Raw genomic sequence first — 15795 nt, 5'->3', positions numbered from 1 at the left:
CGAGTATGACGAGATCACACCCGTAGCTCTTTTCCTCCCAAAGTTGACCTAAAACGCTTCGATCGCGCTCTCTTCTTCGTGCCCCCAATCACGTTCGCTACCCATATAAATTCAACACGCCCAACCCTCTCACCCATCTTCCCACATACTCATTCTTCGATCATCCTTTCGTTTACCAACATAGTACCAAGTACAGTGCCTGCTTGAACATCAAGGGCCAAGACCTGCTCCGCGTCAGGTAGACCATCGATGCGCTATCTAGCACTACAATACTGGCCATCCACGCTCGTTCCGCGTTCATTATCGTCAACAACAAAAAACCAAAAAACTGCAGAAACTTCACCTCAAACAGACCGCAGACAGTATTTCATTCGAGTGCCATCTGATTTGACCGCGACAATAAATAGAAGATTATCGGTACCTGACCTAACATTAATTGCTTGGTGTCCACACTCGTTCAAACCGCAGTCAACGACCGAACTCTCATTCTTCTGAAGCTCATCCCATCGCATCCACCCTCGATACTCGTCAAAATGGTCCGATCCTGGAGGCAACGTTACAGTCAATCAGCCACACACATTCAGCTCTCCAAATTTCGGACGACAGTCCTCCATCACAACAAAAGTAATGAGCCTTTCTGCAAGCCTCCCAACTGGTTGACAGCCAGGTCTTCGACGCTGAACTGCCGGCTTCAAGCCATGGGGTGCATCGGTGAGGGTGTCGAGAAGTTTAGCAGCAGATGTAAATTCGAGATCGAGGATGTTTTGACCGAGGCGGACGCCGGCCCCGGTGGCAAGTGGGAGCAGTACCTCCTCGAGACAAACGAGACCGAGAACGCGGATGTCCAGGCATCCGACAAGGTCGTCGTGTCCGTAAAGCTGAGGGCGGAGCTTTTTGCTAAGGGCCATCCATACGAGGGCCCGTGGTCGGCAGATCTTCAATTCCTCGACTCCGACGGCGAAGAGCTCGACATACCCAAGACGCGTCCCCTCCAGAATAAAGTCACCAGGAGCAGTGTAAATTCTGTCAGTGATGCCTCAACCGAGCTCATCGTCCCCTCCCCCTCATCAACCTCCTCCAACCGTAACGACCACGCCAATGGCAAGGGTAACACCGACGGACGGAACAAGGAGAACCAGAACGGAAGCGCTCGCTCCTTCTTTGACAAGATGAAAAAGAACGACAGCAACACCTTGAAGCATGATGCTTCCTCGTCCAACGGCAATGGTGGTGAACTTGTCAAGGCGGAGGAGGCAGAGAAAAAACACATCTTGAAACTGTTTAAGGACTTTCCAAATTGCATCGCCAAGGTGACGCGTGTGGTTGAGGATGATGCTAAGTACAGCATAACTTCAATCGACAAGTCGGAGGAATGGACAATCATTCCCAATGACAGTATGCCACAGCGAATTCGCGAGTGGATTGCTGACTTGACGAGTGAGTGCTGGTAAACTGAGACCACCCCTTCCCTGGGGCTAGTTTCTTTTCTCCTTTCTCAAAGCCTTCTTCATGACAATGACTAACTCTTGGCACATGTAGTCAACCATGCCTTCATCCCTGGCATCCATGATTCGAGTGGCTCGTCGTCTGTGATGTCGGACTCCCACCTCTGGCTGGCCATCACTTGGCAGAACGAGTTTGTCATCAACTCTATGAACTGTACTGTCTGGTACAAAGCCTTGTCCAAGGAGCCTGCAGTAGCCTTGGGCAGGCCTGAGCCAAATGCGCAATAGAATTCCGCACTCTGCGAGGTGCCCTCTGTGGAGAACCCATGGAGAAGGAGAAGACTGGAGAAGAAGGCCGCCAGACAGAGACATCACTACACTGTCCAGCATCAACGCCACCAGTGGGAGAACTTGGTCCCAAGAGTCGCTCCGCGTCCTCGAAGGACAAAGCTTCTGCAGCAATGTGGCTGGGTGTTCTCGCAACATCCAGATGATACCAACTTTGGTCCACAGATTGTGGTGACTGAGCCAGGTGGTGCTGAGCATTATCTGGTTGAGCCGGAATTTCTTACAACACAGCTTGACTAGTGGGGCGAGCAGCAATTTGCATACATGACGAGAGGACGGAGGGTACCAAAGCATTCGAGGCTCGATAGAGTCATCATTGAGAAGGGTCGGGATGTTTTCAACGACAACTGTGACAAGTATGAAGACAGAAGGAGGTCTTTTGTTACATCTCATACTTTTGCAGCAACAGCATTGGAGTGGCCTTCCAGTATGAAAGGAGATGAGGAAATTGCTGAAATGGTCTTGGGTACTACTCCAGCTTGTGCAGTGGTACCACTGAGGTGGTCTTCCAGATTGAGAGGAGGCATTGCCCGAAAGTGGAGGAAGAAGAGGAACTCCAGAGCGATACTCCCATGGTACCACATTGACGAGGGCAGCTCGACGTCGGATGAGCTAGAGGAAGTAGAGGAGATGCACCTCTTGGGAGCTATGTCTGCTCGACAAAGCCATCACCAAGGGGCAATTGTGCTAGAGCTCTTGGGGCTTTGGGGAATGGTGCGGACCATAGCAGCGTGCTGTAGCCCCTCAGGTAGGAGGAAACATTAGCGCAGGGGGGCCCAGGCAATTGGGAAGAAGAAAAAGGAAAGGAAAAGAAACACGTAGAGGAAAAGAGCGTATCAGCAGCGTGTTGGATTACTGTACAGAATAGTTGCTTGTATGATAGAGAAGATCATGACACAATCAAATGCCAAAATTGAGGCATCAAACACATTGCCGAATTCCCCTTGCTTGGGATCTGGAGCTGTGATTATTAAACATGCTGGCCTAAACTTGCAACAGCCCAGCCTCGGCCCCAAGCAACACTCCCGTCCCGCAAGCATTATTTGTCTGATTAGATGAACATCTCCCTACACCGCCTAGCTTCTAGTACCTCGTCCACCTTAACATGGATTGCCCATCAGTGAGTTTGTGTGACACAAAGTGCTATGGGATCACGCCTACATCATGGCGCCCCCAATGTGGCCGCAATCTCTAGCCATGAGACTACTCAGCTGCTGTGTGGATCTAAGAAGAAGTAAAGAAATGATTGATGAATGGCACGTAATAATCTTTTTTGCAACAACTGACAAATTGCTCTTTTATGACCGAAGGCTGCGTCAGGTGTGATGATATATATCAGTCGGACACTCCCCAAGGCCTTTTCCTGAGTCTTGGTTCTCAAGTGGCCCAGGAGTCCAAAAAAAACTATATTTTCCCCTTTTCACTCACTGTGAAATTATTACCGTGCATCGAGACATCTTTTGCCGACGAACATCGAGGATGGATGTTGGGACTACGGAGAAGGATCTCTCGGGCAGAACTGGCAATAGCCTGGCAGCACAAGATCTGTCTGATGATAGTACCACAATCATGGCAGCCACGTCGGACACAGAATTGGATGCTGTGGTCTATGGGGACATAGAAAATGTCCAGGTAGGGGATTCTGGTACTGATGAGAAGACTCAGGCATTTGACGTCAACAACAACAACAACAGGGCGTGGGACTGGGACAAAGACCCCGAGAACCCATACAACTGGCCTGGGAGGAAGAAGTGGGCCCAGGTGGCCATGATCTCGTCCTTTGCCATAATTGCGTGAGTATGAGCCGGCGTTTGCGTTGCTTGTTTCAGCGGAACCTGTCTGACCCGTTTCCAGCTCCCTGGGGACGTCCATCATGGCCCCCGCGACGACGCAGCTGCAGGAGGAATTCGGCATCACGCTCACGCAGAGTATCGTCCCGCTGTCGCTGTACACCTTTGCGCTTGGCCTGGGCCCGGTGCTGGGCGGACCGCTTTCTGAAACCGTGGGCAGGTATTCTACGTTTATCGGCCTGGGGACTCTTGGTGCGCTGTTCACGCTTGGCGTGGGACTCGTTCATAATTTTGCAGGACTATGCATCTTGCGTTTCCTGGCGGGGTTCTGCTTCGGACCGTCGCTTGCGGTGTCCGCTGGGCTGCTCAACGACGTGTTCAAACCGGTGCAGAGGGGTCCGCCTTCTGCACTGTTCGTATTGATGCCCTTCCTAGGACCAGGAATAGCGTGAGTATTTCTGTGTTTCTCGTCATCTTAGATCCCAGAATTTCAAGTGATGTTGAGGCTGACATACAGGCTGTGGCTGCCAGACCTCTGATTGGTGCCTTCGTGGTGAACAGGAAAGGCTGGCGATGGACACAATGGACGATGCTCTTCTTCTTCGTCCAGGCGCTCCTCGTCGGGCTTGCCTTCGGGCGGGAAACCTACGCGCCAGTTCTGAAGCGGCGCAAGGCAAAGAAACTAGGCCTCCCCCAGCCGCCGTCCACACCCATCTGGATCCAGGTCAAGGTGTTCATCGTGATCGCGCTCGTCCGGCCTGTCATGATGCTGCTGACGGAGCCCATCGTTACCTTCATCTGCCTGTATGTGGCGTGTGAGTTTGCCACGCTGTTCTGCTTCTTCGCCTCTATACCGTACGTCTTTGAAGGCGTGTACCACTTTGGCATTGAGAGTACGGGCTTGGTCTACATCAGCATCGTCGTCGGCTGTCTCCTCGGCTTCGTGACCATTGTGCTGTGCGATATCTTCTTCTACAGGCCGCAGATCCCAAGACACCCGCCCCATCAGGTGCCTCCCGAGTGGCGCCTCGTGCCGGCCATGATAGGCAGTTTGGGGATCCCGTTAGGAGTATTCTGGTTCGGCTGGACCGCGAGGCCAGACATCCACTGGGCGAGCCCGGCCGTGGCCATCGCGCCGTTTGCGTGGGGCAACATTTGCCTCTTCGTGACAACGATGCAGTACATGGTCGACACGTACCACGGGACGACGGTGGCGTCGGCTGCCAGCGCCAACAGCCTTGCGCGGTACGGGCTGGCGGGGGCGTTTCCGCTCTTCACGGTGCAGATGTACGAGCGCCTCGGGATTGGGTGGGCGAGCTCGCTTCTGGGATTCATCGCCGTGGCGCTACTTCCTGTGCCGTGGGTGCTGTTCAAGTATGGCAAGGAGATTCGGGCTAGGAGTAAATATGAGACTGCGTCGTGGTAAGGATGATGGTGAAGATGGGGAGGTGGAGGTTTGTTCAAAGAGTTTAGTCACTACCTTTTGTTGCAGTGGAGACAATCTAGATTTGGGGCTTGAGTTTAAGGAGGTTCGATCAATACTTACATAAAAAAGCTTCATGGCTCAGTGAATCGTAGCAGTACAACTTTTCCCTTCTCGTCATATTCTTTTCTCTTCTTATTTTTTCTCAGAGCTCCCAGAATTATTCATACCCTCTTAAAAAAAACCCAAAAACCAGTGATGAGGGTGGAGGACTATCGTCAAAGAGCGAGTTAGTGGGGTTAGGGTTGTAGACCAAATACTTGAAGCAGGTACTAAGTAGAGAACAGTCACTTCCATTGTCACTTCAGGGAGTTCCTGAGGGAAGGCATGGAGCTCATTGCGCCTGTCACAACGTGGGGAGACTCTCCTTGATTTTCTCATGCAGACTGCATGAATGGGCACTGCATCCAAAATTTGTCTACATATATATATGCACATATATGTATTCTGTCCAGCAGCTCCTTGCTGGCTGCATTTGAAGCCTGAGAGGGGCTAAGCTTGGTTTGATTTACGATTTTGACTTACTTACATCAACTCATCTTGTACACCTTGGTTATTCTGAACACTTTGTTTTCTACCAGGGAGAGAGGATTGAGGATTGAGAAGGTGAAAATGTCTCAAGTCTCAGGTTTGCCTCTAGAAATCGTACTCTGCATCGTCGACAAGCTGGTGGATGACCCCCGCTGCGTCCTCAAACCGTCCCACCCAACGACCAAAACCCTCCTCTCGTTCACACGGGTCTGCAGGGGAACATACACTGTGGCGTCGAACCACCTACGGAAGCACTGCGTCTACATAAACTCTAGACTGCGGCTGGACCAGCTTCTGTATTGCATCGAGGCCACCCGCGGCCGAACCAGGAGCAGTGTTGAAGACGACGACGCCAGATCTTTAAAGCCCATCACGGCCCTGTACCTCGCACCCTTCGACCGGAGCACCGCAAATGATGCAGCGATCGTGCATAAGATTGCCACGCTGTTCGGCCGTGTGCACACCACGCTTACGCGCCTGGTGATTAATATGCCGCTGCACAGCATACGTTCGACCTACGCCACGGGTGGCGTGCGCCGGACGCTGCGGGAGGCCTTCCTCGCGCTCACGGCCCTCGAGGACCTGGTGAGCCTGCGCGACGAGCTGTTCCTGTACACGATGGAAGTGGGCGAAGAGGAGAATGAGGACATCCCCGAGCCCGAGCCGTGGCGGGCTTGGCCGCGGTTGAAGAGGCTCGCGCTGGACAAGGTGAACGCGGACGAGAACTTTTGGAAGGCGGTGCGGGGCACGGAGGCGCTGGAACAGGTTGTGCTCACGCGGGCGGACTCTCTGGAAGAGGTGTGTATGAAGAGAGCTTACTTGGGTCTTCACCGCGAGGGCGAGCTCCCGAGACCGTTGCGGGTCGTGCTGGTGAACGTCTCCATGATGCATCCGGACCAATTGGCTGGGGAATCGAATTGGGGGCAGATCGACCCTAGCAACCTGGTGGACGTCGTGGCATACGATGTGCCGGTGAGCTTCTACGGTGACGAGAGCCACCCTGAGCTGTGTAGGGCATGGGTTAAGGCGGCGGCGCTGAGGGACGAGCTCTGGAGCTGGGAGGGGACTCCGGTCGGACCAAGGCGGGTAGATATGTCTGCAGGCGAGGAGGGTGCGCAGGCCTCTGAGCTATACGTCTGAGCAGCCCGGTTGCCTTGTGTGTGTGTATGTAGAGCCCTGTTTGTTGATGACCAGAGGTTCTACATTCATGTTCCATAAGCCAGACAGGGAGGCCATCGTGTCGCTCAACAACCCTGCAAATAGGGACAGGAGCAACAGGGGAGTAGATACGTAGACAATCAGAATGATATGAAGTGACCATGATCATCATTTGTTTATGCGTAGACCGTCAACGATCTCAATATTCAATTGGCCAAAATAAAGCTGTACTGTGATAGTAGCTACACCGAATTATATGCTGTGAGTACAATTTTCGTATGTTGTCTCTCTCGTTTTGCTGGTCGAAAATGGAATCGCAGCAGACGGAGGCCACTTCGCGTGTTCACATGACATCCAACCAACAGGTGACAACAACATGTCTGTGTCCAAGGGTCTGAATTGTTATTTATGTCAATATTCTTGTTGACTTACCGCTTGGTGATTTGAGTTTTCTCATTGACCAGCCCAATCTTGTTTTAGGGTTCAAGTATGCAACTTAATACAGCATGTAGTATCTCTGATGGAAATACTACCACACTCAATTATATGAAATGCTACGATGGACGATGCCCCGGGTCCACCTACACACCGAATGGCCGACGAATGGCCCCGCTCTTGTCTCGAAAAATAAATTCGGAGTTGATCAATTAGTCACTACTACTTACAGCTGAGGATCCGTGCAGTGCCATTGCATTTGCATTATCGTTCCCCTCCTCCCCACACATCCACTGAGCATATTAATTCACTTAGACTACAGTACACTCGTATTTGGATCATGGTGAACATTAGAGAGCGCTCCACCCACCAAACATCCTCGGCAATGGCGTTTGCTTGTGCCAATTGACAAGGCCGCTGATCTCTTACCAAGCATAGTATGTACACGAACAGGGAAGAAGAAGAAAAAAAGAAAAAACAAGAAAAGTCTTTTTGCTTTTGGTCTTGAATTTTGCTCCTACAATATTTCCAAGATCATCGTGGGTTTTGTATCTCGCGAACAGGCCCGCAACTACGGCTTACCTCCCCTGTCCTCCAAACTTAGTACCTACATACCACTTCCAGACTGACTCGCTCGGTCCAATGCCCACATGAAAACTGCTGTGAGAGGAGCAGAAGGTGGTTTTGTCGTCTTTGCTGAGCGGCAACCTCATAGCAGAGCTACAGAGCGCGTCGCAGCGAGAACAACCTTGTTCTTCTACCCCTCCTCCTCCTCTTGCCGCGACGCGAACCATTGACAACCACGAGGACCCCCGATTCACAAGACAGCGCAAGCCCAGCCAGCGAGCAAGGCCCCAAGTACTCAACGCCTGAGGCACACACGCACATACATACCCACCATATATACATCATCGTCTGCCGAACGAACGACCGAACGAACTCTCCTCGACCTTTTCCCGCGAGGCCATGCCGGAGAAGCCCCTCACCGTCGCCGCCTACGCGGCCGGGGCCTCTCTGGCCGCCGCGACGCTGATCTACGTCTTCGCTCCCACTTACTTCCTCGATAATGACCCGCCCGGCCCTTCTACCCCAGGAGCCAGTTTCTTGAAGGGCGGCAGCAGCCGCAGGAAAGGTGTCGTCGGGCTCGTCAACCCGGCCAACGACTGCTTCATCAACTCCATCCTGCAGGCCCTCGCCGGGCTGGGCGACCTACGCGTGTACCTGATACGGGAGATGCACAGGCGGAGTGTCGGAGACTGGTCGGCCTACACGGTCACTGTGCCCGAAGACTGGAAGGAGGACGGCGAGGGCGCGAGGACCGCACCCGTGAAGAAGGGCCTCATCGCCGGCCAGCAGAGGGGACTTGTCACACAGGGCCTGAAGGAGATGCTCGACCAGCTGAACGAGAGGCCTATCTACAAGAAGACAATCACCGCCGCGCCGTTCGTCGCCGTGCTGGAGGGCGCCTTCAAGCAGAACATTAGCAGGCAGCAGCACGATGCCCAGGAGTTCCTGCAGATCGTTGTCGAGAGGCTTTGCGACGAGTACCATGCGGGCCATAGGGCACGCAAGTATGCCGAGTGGAGGGCCAATCAGGAGAGAGCGGGCGATGACGGCGACGGCAACGACAACGATGACAATGAAGATGCTGTGAAGGAGAGGCTAGCAGCGCTGGCAGTCCAAAATCACGACAGAAACCACGAGACCACGAAGACAACGGTCGTCACCCCCAACAACGAGGAAGAAGAAGAAGACGGCTTTCCCATGGAGGGCGTCACGGAATCACAGATCGAGTGCCTGAGCTGTGGCTTCAAGCCCAGGCCGAGCAGGTCACGATTCTGCACCCTGACGCTGTCGGTCCCTATCGGCGCGACATCCACCACGCTGAACGCGTGCTTCGACGGCATGTTCAAGACGGAGCACATTGACGACTACAAGTGCGAGAAGTGCAGGCTGGTGCACGCACAGGAGATCTTCAAGGCCCAGCTGGCGAGGTCGACGTCAGAGGAAGCCAAGGTGCACGCGCAGACGTCGCTAGAGAAACTACAACACGCGATCGAGACGGACCCGGAGTCACCCCCAGAGGACGTCCCCCTGCCCGACAGCAAGCACGCGCCGAGGCGCAAGATCGCAAGACACACCAGGGTCACACGCTTCCCCAAGATATTAGCCATCCATCTGAGCCGGTCCATCTACGCAGGACAGGCGCTCAAGAACTCGGCCAAGGTCGCGTTTCCCGAGAGGCTGCCGCTGGGGGGCCTGCTGCTGCGGAGGAACTACAAGCTGCTCGGCGTCGTCGCCCACAAGGGGGGTCACCAGAGCGGCCACTACGAGTCGTTCAGGAGACAGAACGTCTACCCTCCTTATTCCAACCCCACCACCTTCCAGCCGTCGGGCGTCTACAGCAAGACGGCAAGCCCACAGTCCACACCACAGATACAACCCACCGCACAGTTCTCGGGCGACGCAACGCCCTTCACCGCAACGCCGTCCATGCTGTCACCAGCGTCCACCTCCACGCCATCGCTGGACACGACACTCCAGGAGAGCTCCAGCCGTCGCGGCTCTCCTGCCCTAAACGGCGGCGGCGGCGGCGGCGGCGGCGGTGCGGTGAGACGCGACCGCACCGCCACGCCCAGCAAGGAGAAGGATTCAGACAGCAACAGCATCCGGTCGATAGCAGCGTCGGCCAAGTCGACGCTGTCCAAGATGTCCCCGTCCCGGCACGGCAGCAACAGCGGCAGCCAGAACGGCACGACAGGCAAGCCGTCGGCCAGGAGGCGCAAGGTGCACGACAAGTGGTGGCGCATCAGCGACGACAAGATCAAGGAGGCCAGCACGCGGGAGCTGCTGGGCATGCAGCGCGAGGTGTACCTCCTGTTTTACGAGATCGAGCGCGACGGGCTGTAGCAGAGCCGGACCGCGCTTCGCGCCGGCGGAATAGAAAGGAGGTGGAGGAGCCGCGCTCAAGGACATGGGATTGGCGACAATGGTGGGACTGGGGCGGACAGCCCTGACAGCGAGACGTGTTTGATGATTGGAACTTATACATATGAGGACGAAGACGAAGACGACGGCGACGGCGACGTAGGTGAGGTGAAGGGTGATGGTGAGCCGAAGGGCCGAGGATGCCTCCTGCGGCTCCGCGAGTGGACGGGCCGGCTCATTCACTCCAGGCGATATGATGGCATTGGGCTGGCCTGGGCTGGCTTAGACGACTTTCAATACAGTCCGTTGCATTAAGCGGCGTTCTTGTGAACACAGAAAAAGAAAGCAAGGGTAAAAGGAGAAAGAAAGAAAAAAGCATATAGGCAACGCATTAGACGGATAGAGAGGCATCAAGAGTCTTTTTGCCCCTCGTGTTTACCAAGGTCTTCACGGGGGAATGTTCAAGTACAGTTTATACATACGCATACATACTTGTACGTACAAATAAAAATCATATCTGGACCAAAGGCTGGGCAGCAGTAACCTAGTCACCCATCGCAGCATCACATCCCGCTCTTGCAGGCCTTCTACTGCAAGGGGCAGCCATCAAATATCCACGTGGCCATCCTGCAATGTGGAAACAGGTCGACATGATGGGATCAAATCAAGATTGTGACGGTAGCCTTTGGACGTCTGAGGTGGTCTCATGTGTGCGTGTGTGAAGCATGGGGTCCGAGGCGAGGGTGTTCTTGGAACGAGAATCACAATGGTTTGATTGGTGCCCCGACCTGCCACATCAGTTTCCTTTCTTTCTGGTTGGTTTTTTTTTTTTTTTTTTTTTTTTTTTGCCCTCTTGGGTCTTGTGGGAATGCTGGGATTATCCTACCACGTTCATTACCTGCCACGGTCCCGCTCTGCATCTCGTAAGTATCTTTATTATCATTTTTAATTTATGACAGTGATCAACCTGTCAACCCCGCGAGAAGAGCACCAATGGGAGTCTCCGAGTTCATGCTCATCTCCCGGATTTGTGGTGAGGACCCCTACACCATCCCCGCGATGTCTAACAAGGTCTCGTGTTGTACGAAACATCAGTGCATGCGGGGGAGTGTTTTCTATTACACAATATTTACTAGGGATGTTTCCAGTTTCAGTGTGGTGTGTGATGGTAACCCGCCCTACATACTAGAACTACATATGGTAGTAAGTACCTATGGTGAAGCTTTTTTTTTTTTTTTGTGGGCGTTGGGATAAAAATTGACTGCATGGCTGCTGCTTGCCATGATTGATCGGACTCCACTCAGGACACGACTTTGTCGGCCTGGGTGGCAGCAACAGTTTGTTATCCGTCGGTTGGAAGAAGCCGAGCGGCTCTCGCTACCTGGCCCAGGGGGAGCAGGAGCAGGAGGACAAGGAGGAAGAAGTGCTGATGCTCACTCTCATGATAACTCTCATGATAATGGATCAGGTGATAGGGCGAGATAACGATGGACAGAACGGGTTGCTATCCAGCTTATTCCCTGAAACCATGCTGAGACGGAGATAGCCCGGTCGATTTCCTTTTCTTGTCATCAACTACTAGTAGCAGAAAAGTGTAAGACTTTGGTGGTGATCCCACCGGCGGTACTAATGATCCAATTTATGCCGTTACCCGGACGTGTGCCGTGGTAACGTAGCAACTCCATGCTTTCGTACCTTACTTAAGTGGTTCATACTAGCGCTACAATAGTATGTATGGAGAGTGGGAAGTAATAGCCTAAAACAACTAGATGAAAGGTGCAGTGGAAGTCAACATCCTAATGACCCCATCTAAAATCTCTGGGGTGACCCTTGTACACTGATCTGAGACGGCGTCTTTTTTCTTCTTCTTTTATTCTCCTCTCTCTCTTCGTCTTCATTGCTCGGGAGCTGCCGAGGTTGTCGATAGTGGTACTGGTGGCCATTGCTTTAGCCCTCGGATGCCTCCGTCTCCAACGACACACAGATGCTGTAATGGTAACGCATTCCCAGTAGTCAATGGAAAGAATGACCCGTCCGCCCCTCACCTCCCCCCCGCCCCCGCCCCCGCCCCTTCCCTTGTTTCTGTCTCGTCTCCCCTCTCTGCATAGGACCCTGTCGTCGTCTCCACGGTTCGTTCTTGCTCGGTAAGATCGGCATATCCATTCCCCCACGAGAATTTAATTGTCAAATAAATTTCAGCTGGCAAGATGGGCCAACGAAACATCAAAATCCCCAGACAGGCTGTGCGCTCAACAATCTCTTCTTGTAGCTCCCTGACTCGATCATTTCAAACCTTGCTGAGTAAGTGGTGCCGCTAATCGGGCCGCACCAAGGCCTCCTCTTACTCTTGCTGCTCCTCCTCGTCTCCGCCTGATCAAGCGAGGCCTCGCGTGACTTGTGGTTGGGCTGGGCTTCTTGGGTGTGCGGGGAGGGCGAAAGACGAAGGAGGAGAAGGAGGAGGCGAGACAAGTGCGCCAAAAACGCACAAAATTGCACACGAGGATGTCGGAAGTTGACCATGGTTTATTTCCGCGACTGCTGCACCGACCGACGAGAAAATGAACCCAGACAGCTGGGAATCCCCCCTTCCTGGTCAGCTGGCCTATCAGCTTCCCATATGGGAAGCTCCCCCAGCCCCAGGGCCCCAGGGGACCGTTTGAGGCACGAAAGAATGTTGCACCATCCCTCCCCCCGGCCTTGTCTCGTTCTGGTCTGTCTCTGTCTGTCTGGTGTGGTGTGGTGGTCAGCTTTTGCTTGTCGAACCCACCCATTGGCTCTGGACGCTGGCCCCAGATGGCAATTCCTCCGAAAGGGTCGAATTTAGAGAGCCCTATACTGTTTGCCGCTCGGAGGCCCCGGGGTCCGGCCGTGTCTTTTTTGATGTGTGGACTTTCTCTCCTTTGTATGGTGTGCCTAGCCACACTTGAGGGCCTAGGCTTCTGCTAGTACTGGACTCTCGTTCCGCCTGGAGATCGTCGTCAGATCAGCAGCACCAAACCCCAGCTGGGGAGACAAAAAGACCCCAAGGTCTTCCGCCACCTTTGATGGCAGCGGCTTTTCGATCGTGGCGATCCAGCAGGCAGGTAATCCGGGGGAGGGGAGCGAGGGTTGCCATCCGCCATCCTTGGCACAGCAGGGGAGGCACGCTCATGCAATGTGCATTGCCTGATTGATGCATTGCATGGATGATGCATACATAGTCAGTGCCCATGCGCGTGTGTATTACGCTTGCTGGGTATATGTGCCAATGAGGAGACGAGGAGCATTGCGAAAGACGCCTGAATCCTTCTCCTAGTACTCAATGTCCGCCCCGGCGTACATTCGTGTTCGCTCTGGCTCCTGCGACGACTATCACTATTCGACAGCAGGCGAGATGACGGAGGCATGGGAGGGTGGCCACATATCGGGCTGAAGGACGACAAGGAGCAGGTCCCTCGTCTCTTAGTGGACAAACGCCACCTCGCTTGTTGATAAGTGTGATAACCTAAATTTGCTGAGACTGAGACGAGGGGGGGGGGGGGAGGAGATGACGATCTGGACGACGACAGCTCCCTCCTGGCTGACATTCATTCTCCTTAGGTCCTAGCGGCTCAGATCGGTCGAAACATACGTCCCCAGTTTACAGTACCCAGGCATCGGATTGGGACTGGGTGGATGTTTTGCGATAAGACTTCGTCCTGTTTGTCTCATGATAGGAATGAAGGGCCGACAGAAATCCTCCTGCGTGCATCTGTTTCTCTCTGTTCCGTCTTTAATCCCTCTCTTTCTCTCTCTAGTCTGATCGACGCCATCCACGTCGTGTGGGCTCCACCCTTCGGTACGACGGGTGCAGGCCAAGTCCGCCAAGTCTAAAGCTTGGCCTATCTACCCGCCGCCAGGCGATGAACAAGCCTTTTGCCTACAGCCACGATCGCCACTTTCAGTCCCTAGGCAGTGGTAATAACGCGATAATACTATAGGTCGGGCTACGGGGGCTATTTGGTACAGGATTACGAAAGGAGAAAGAATCCTGCGGGAGGTGCGTCTCTTGGCACTGCAGTCAGTCAATGTTGGTTGTGTGAGCTTCTAGAAGGAATCGTGAAGGGAGGTGTGTGTGCGTGTGCATCTGTGTGTGTGGGCATTTCCAAATCAATCACCTGCCGTAGACGGTGCGCGTATGTGGCGTCCTTCTTCTTACCTACCAGCGCAAAGTCTAGCTCAAGCAGGTGATCATCATCATGAATGATCCCTCCCCCAACAGAAGGCATTGCGATACTGTATTAGATGGTACAAAACTGAGTAATGACTGAGCCATGGTGGTAACGTGATGGTGGTATGGCCTCTCTTTTTCGTCTTCCTCCTCCTCCTTCTTTGTGCAGACCCGTCCAGTGAAGAAGAAACAAAGATGGGAGAAGGAGACAGGCAGGGAGACAGACAGAGAGACACACAGGCAGACAAGGATCCCTCGACGCATGCATGCAGCCATGGGCAGCCTGTCCTTGGGAAGACGGAAGTGGTGGGCCGAGGCCTGCGGTTTATGTCCAAGAATGGCAGGTGGTCCACCGAGGACGGGACGGGGATACTGATAAGACCTCCAAGACAACGTTCTCGAAGCCTTCGGCGCAACCTTCCCCCCTGTCCACCCCCCTGTCCATTCACCTGGTTGGCCCGCTGATATCCTAGGTTGCGGTTGCCCTCCCAGACTTGCAAGCATGCCCACCCTGCCACCCTGCCACCCTACTAAGGGACCTGGGACGTGGTCCTGCCTCGCCCTGCTGTTGAAGGTTTGCGCGGCATGCAATGCGACGTCCGAGACCATTCTTCTCTGCAGTACAAGTAGACCTTGAGGCCCTCGCCAGGACATGTCTGATCGACGTCCCATTGCCCCTCCCCTCTTTCCTCCTCCGTCCCCCCTCCTTCCCTTCATCCCCCTTTTCTTCATCACCCCTCCTTCCCTCTTTCACTCCTTGCCTGACAAGCAAGTGTAGTCAAACTCTTGGTCTTTGATACCATCCTGCGACAGGAAAGAGATAGAGAGAAAGAGCACAGCAACAATGGCCGTCGGTACTATAATCGAGCCCGTGGCTGACCCTCGGGCATCTCTGAATGTGGAGTTGCCGCACAAGGTCGAGGCCACTGGCGGGCGCGTCTTTGGCCTCAAGGCCCGTGTTGATCCCACGGTGACCTTTGAGGAATACCAGTAAGTATATATATGTGCCACTTCTTCGTATGTGGTGGTGACTCGAGTGTTGCTGGCCTGAGGTTGACCTTGTCTCTTTTCCCCCCCCCTTTCTCTAGGTACTATGCGGAGCTCCAGCGTGCCGCAGAGCACGAGGAGAACAAGAGGTACATCGAGGAGCGCGGCCCCATGAGCTTCACCAAGCTCATCAAGGGTCGTTTCTCCAAGGGTGTCCACCAGGAGCGGGAGGAGCGGGCCGCAAAGCTCGCCAGGGAGGAGGGCACAGGCAATGGCGTCGTCGCCAACACCGTTGGTGACGAGAAGAACGGCGGCGATGTCAGCCCCAGCAGCTCGAGCGTCGTCGCGGATGACGACTGGAAGACTCCTGTCCGCGCCATGCGCACCGCCAGCTGGGGTACCATCTTCTACCTCATCACCACCGACATTCTCGGCTGGGGCAGCACCCCTTACGTCTTCGCCAACGTCGGCTGGGGTCTCGGCGTGAGCATGTACGTTCTC

The 15795-nt window shown here is 54.1% G+C and overlaps 4 protein-coding genes across 4 annotated transcripts; all 4 read left to right on the top strand.

Annotated features, from left to right (window-relative positions):
* Nucleotides 1-698: 698 nt before the first annotated feature.
* On the top strand, nucleotides 699-1733 carry M406DRAFT_70655 (uncharacterized protein; the record flags this gene model as incomplete). Its single annotated transcript, XM_040925364.1, has 2 exons — nucleotides 699-1437; nucleotides 1540-1733. 2 exons carry the CDS (start codon nucleotides 699-701, stop codon nucleotides 1731-1733), a joined length of 933 nt encoding a protein of 310 aa, XP_040775794.1.
* A 1629-nt stretch (nucleotides 1734-3362) lies between these two features.
* Nucleotides 3363-5009, top strand: M406DRAFT_351919 (MFS general substrate transporter; the record flags this gene model as incomplete). The annotated part of the gene is made up of 4 exons (XM_040922657.1): nucleotides 3363-3586; nucleotides 3648-4031; nucleotides 4115-4398; nucleotides 4453-5009. 4 exons carry the CDS (start codon nucleotides 3363-3365, stop codon nucleotides 5007-5009), a joined length of 1449 nt encoding a protein of 482 aa, XP_040775793.1.
* Nucleotides 5010-5678: 669 nt separating this feature from the next.
* Nucleotides 5679-6737, top strand: M406DRAFT_340358 (uncharacterized protein; the record flags this gene model as incomplete). The annotated part of the gene is made up of 1 exon (XM_040921549.1): nucleotides 5679-6737. One exon carries the CDS (start codon nucleotides 5679-5681, stop codon nucleotides 6735-6737), a length of 1059 nt encoding a protein of 352 aa, XP_040775792.1.
* Nucleotides 6738-7815: 1078 nt separating this feature from the next.
* On the top strand, nucleotides 7816-10639 carry M406DRAFT_81044 (uncharacterized protein). Its single transcript, XM_040926013.1, has 2 exons — nucleotides 7816-9697; nucleotides 9806-10639. The coding sequence occupies exons 1-2, from the start codon at nucleotides 8157-8159 to the stop codon at nucleotides 10098-10100; spliced, it is 1836 nt and encodes a 611-aa protein (XP_040775791.1). The 5' UTR covers nucleotides 7816-8156; the 3' UTR covers nucleotides 10101-10639.
* Nucleotides 10640-15795: the final 5156 nt, after the last annotated feature.

Source organism: Cryphonectria parasitica (genome assembly GCF_011745365.1).
Source record: "Cryphonectria parasitica EP155 unplaced genomic scaffold M406scaffold_5, whole genome shotgun sequence".
In the NCBI taxonomy this organism is placed as follows: Eukaryota; Fungi; Ascomycota; class Sordariomycetes; order Diaporthales; family Cryphonectriaceae; genus Cryphonectria; species Cryphonectria parasitica.
This window is presented reverse-complemented; position numbering and strand designations above follow the sequence as displayed.

Excerpts from the sequence above, each read along its gene's own strand:
- M406DRAFT_81044 (XM_040926013.1), top strand. The coding sequence starts at position 8,157 with ATGCCGGAGAAGCCCCTCACCGTCGCCGCCTACGCGGCCGGGGCCTCT. Across the intron at positions 9,698-9,805 it reads CCGTCCATGCTGTCACCAGC|ACGCGACCGCACCGCCACGC; the intron begins GTCCACCTCCAC and ends CGGTGCGGTGAG.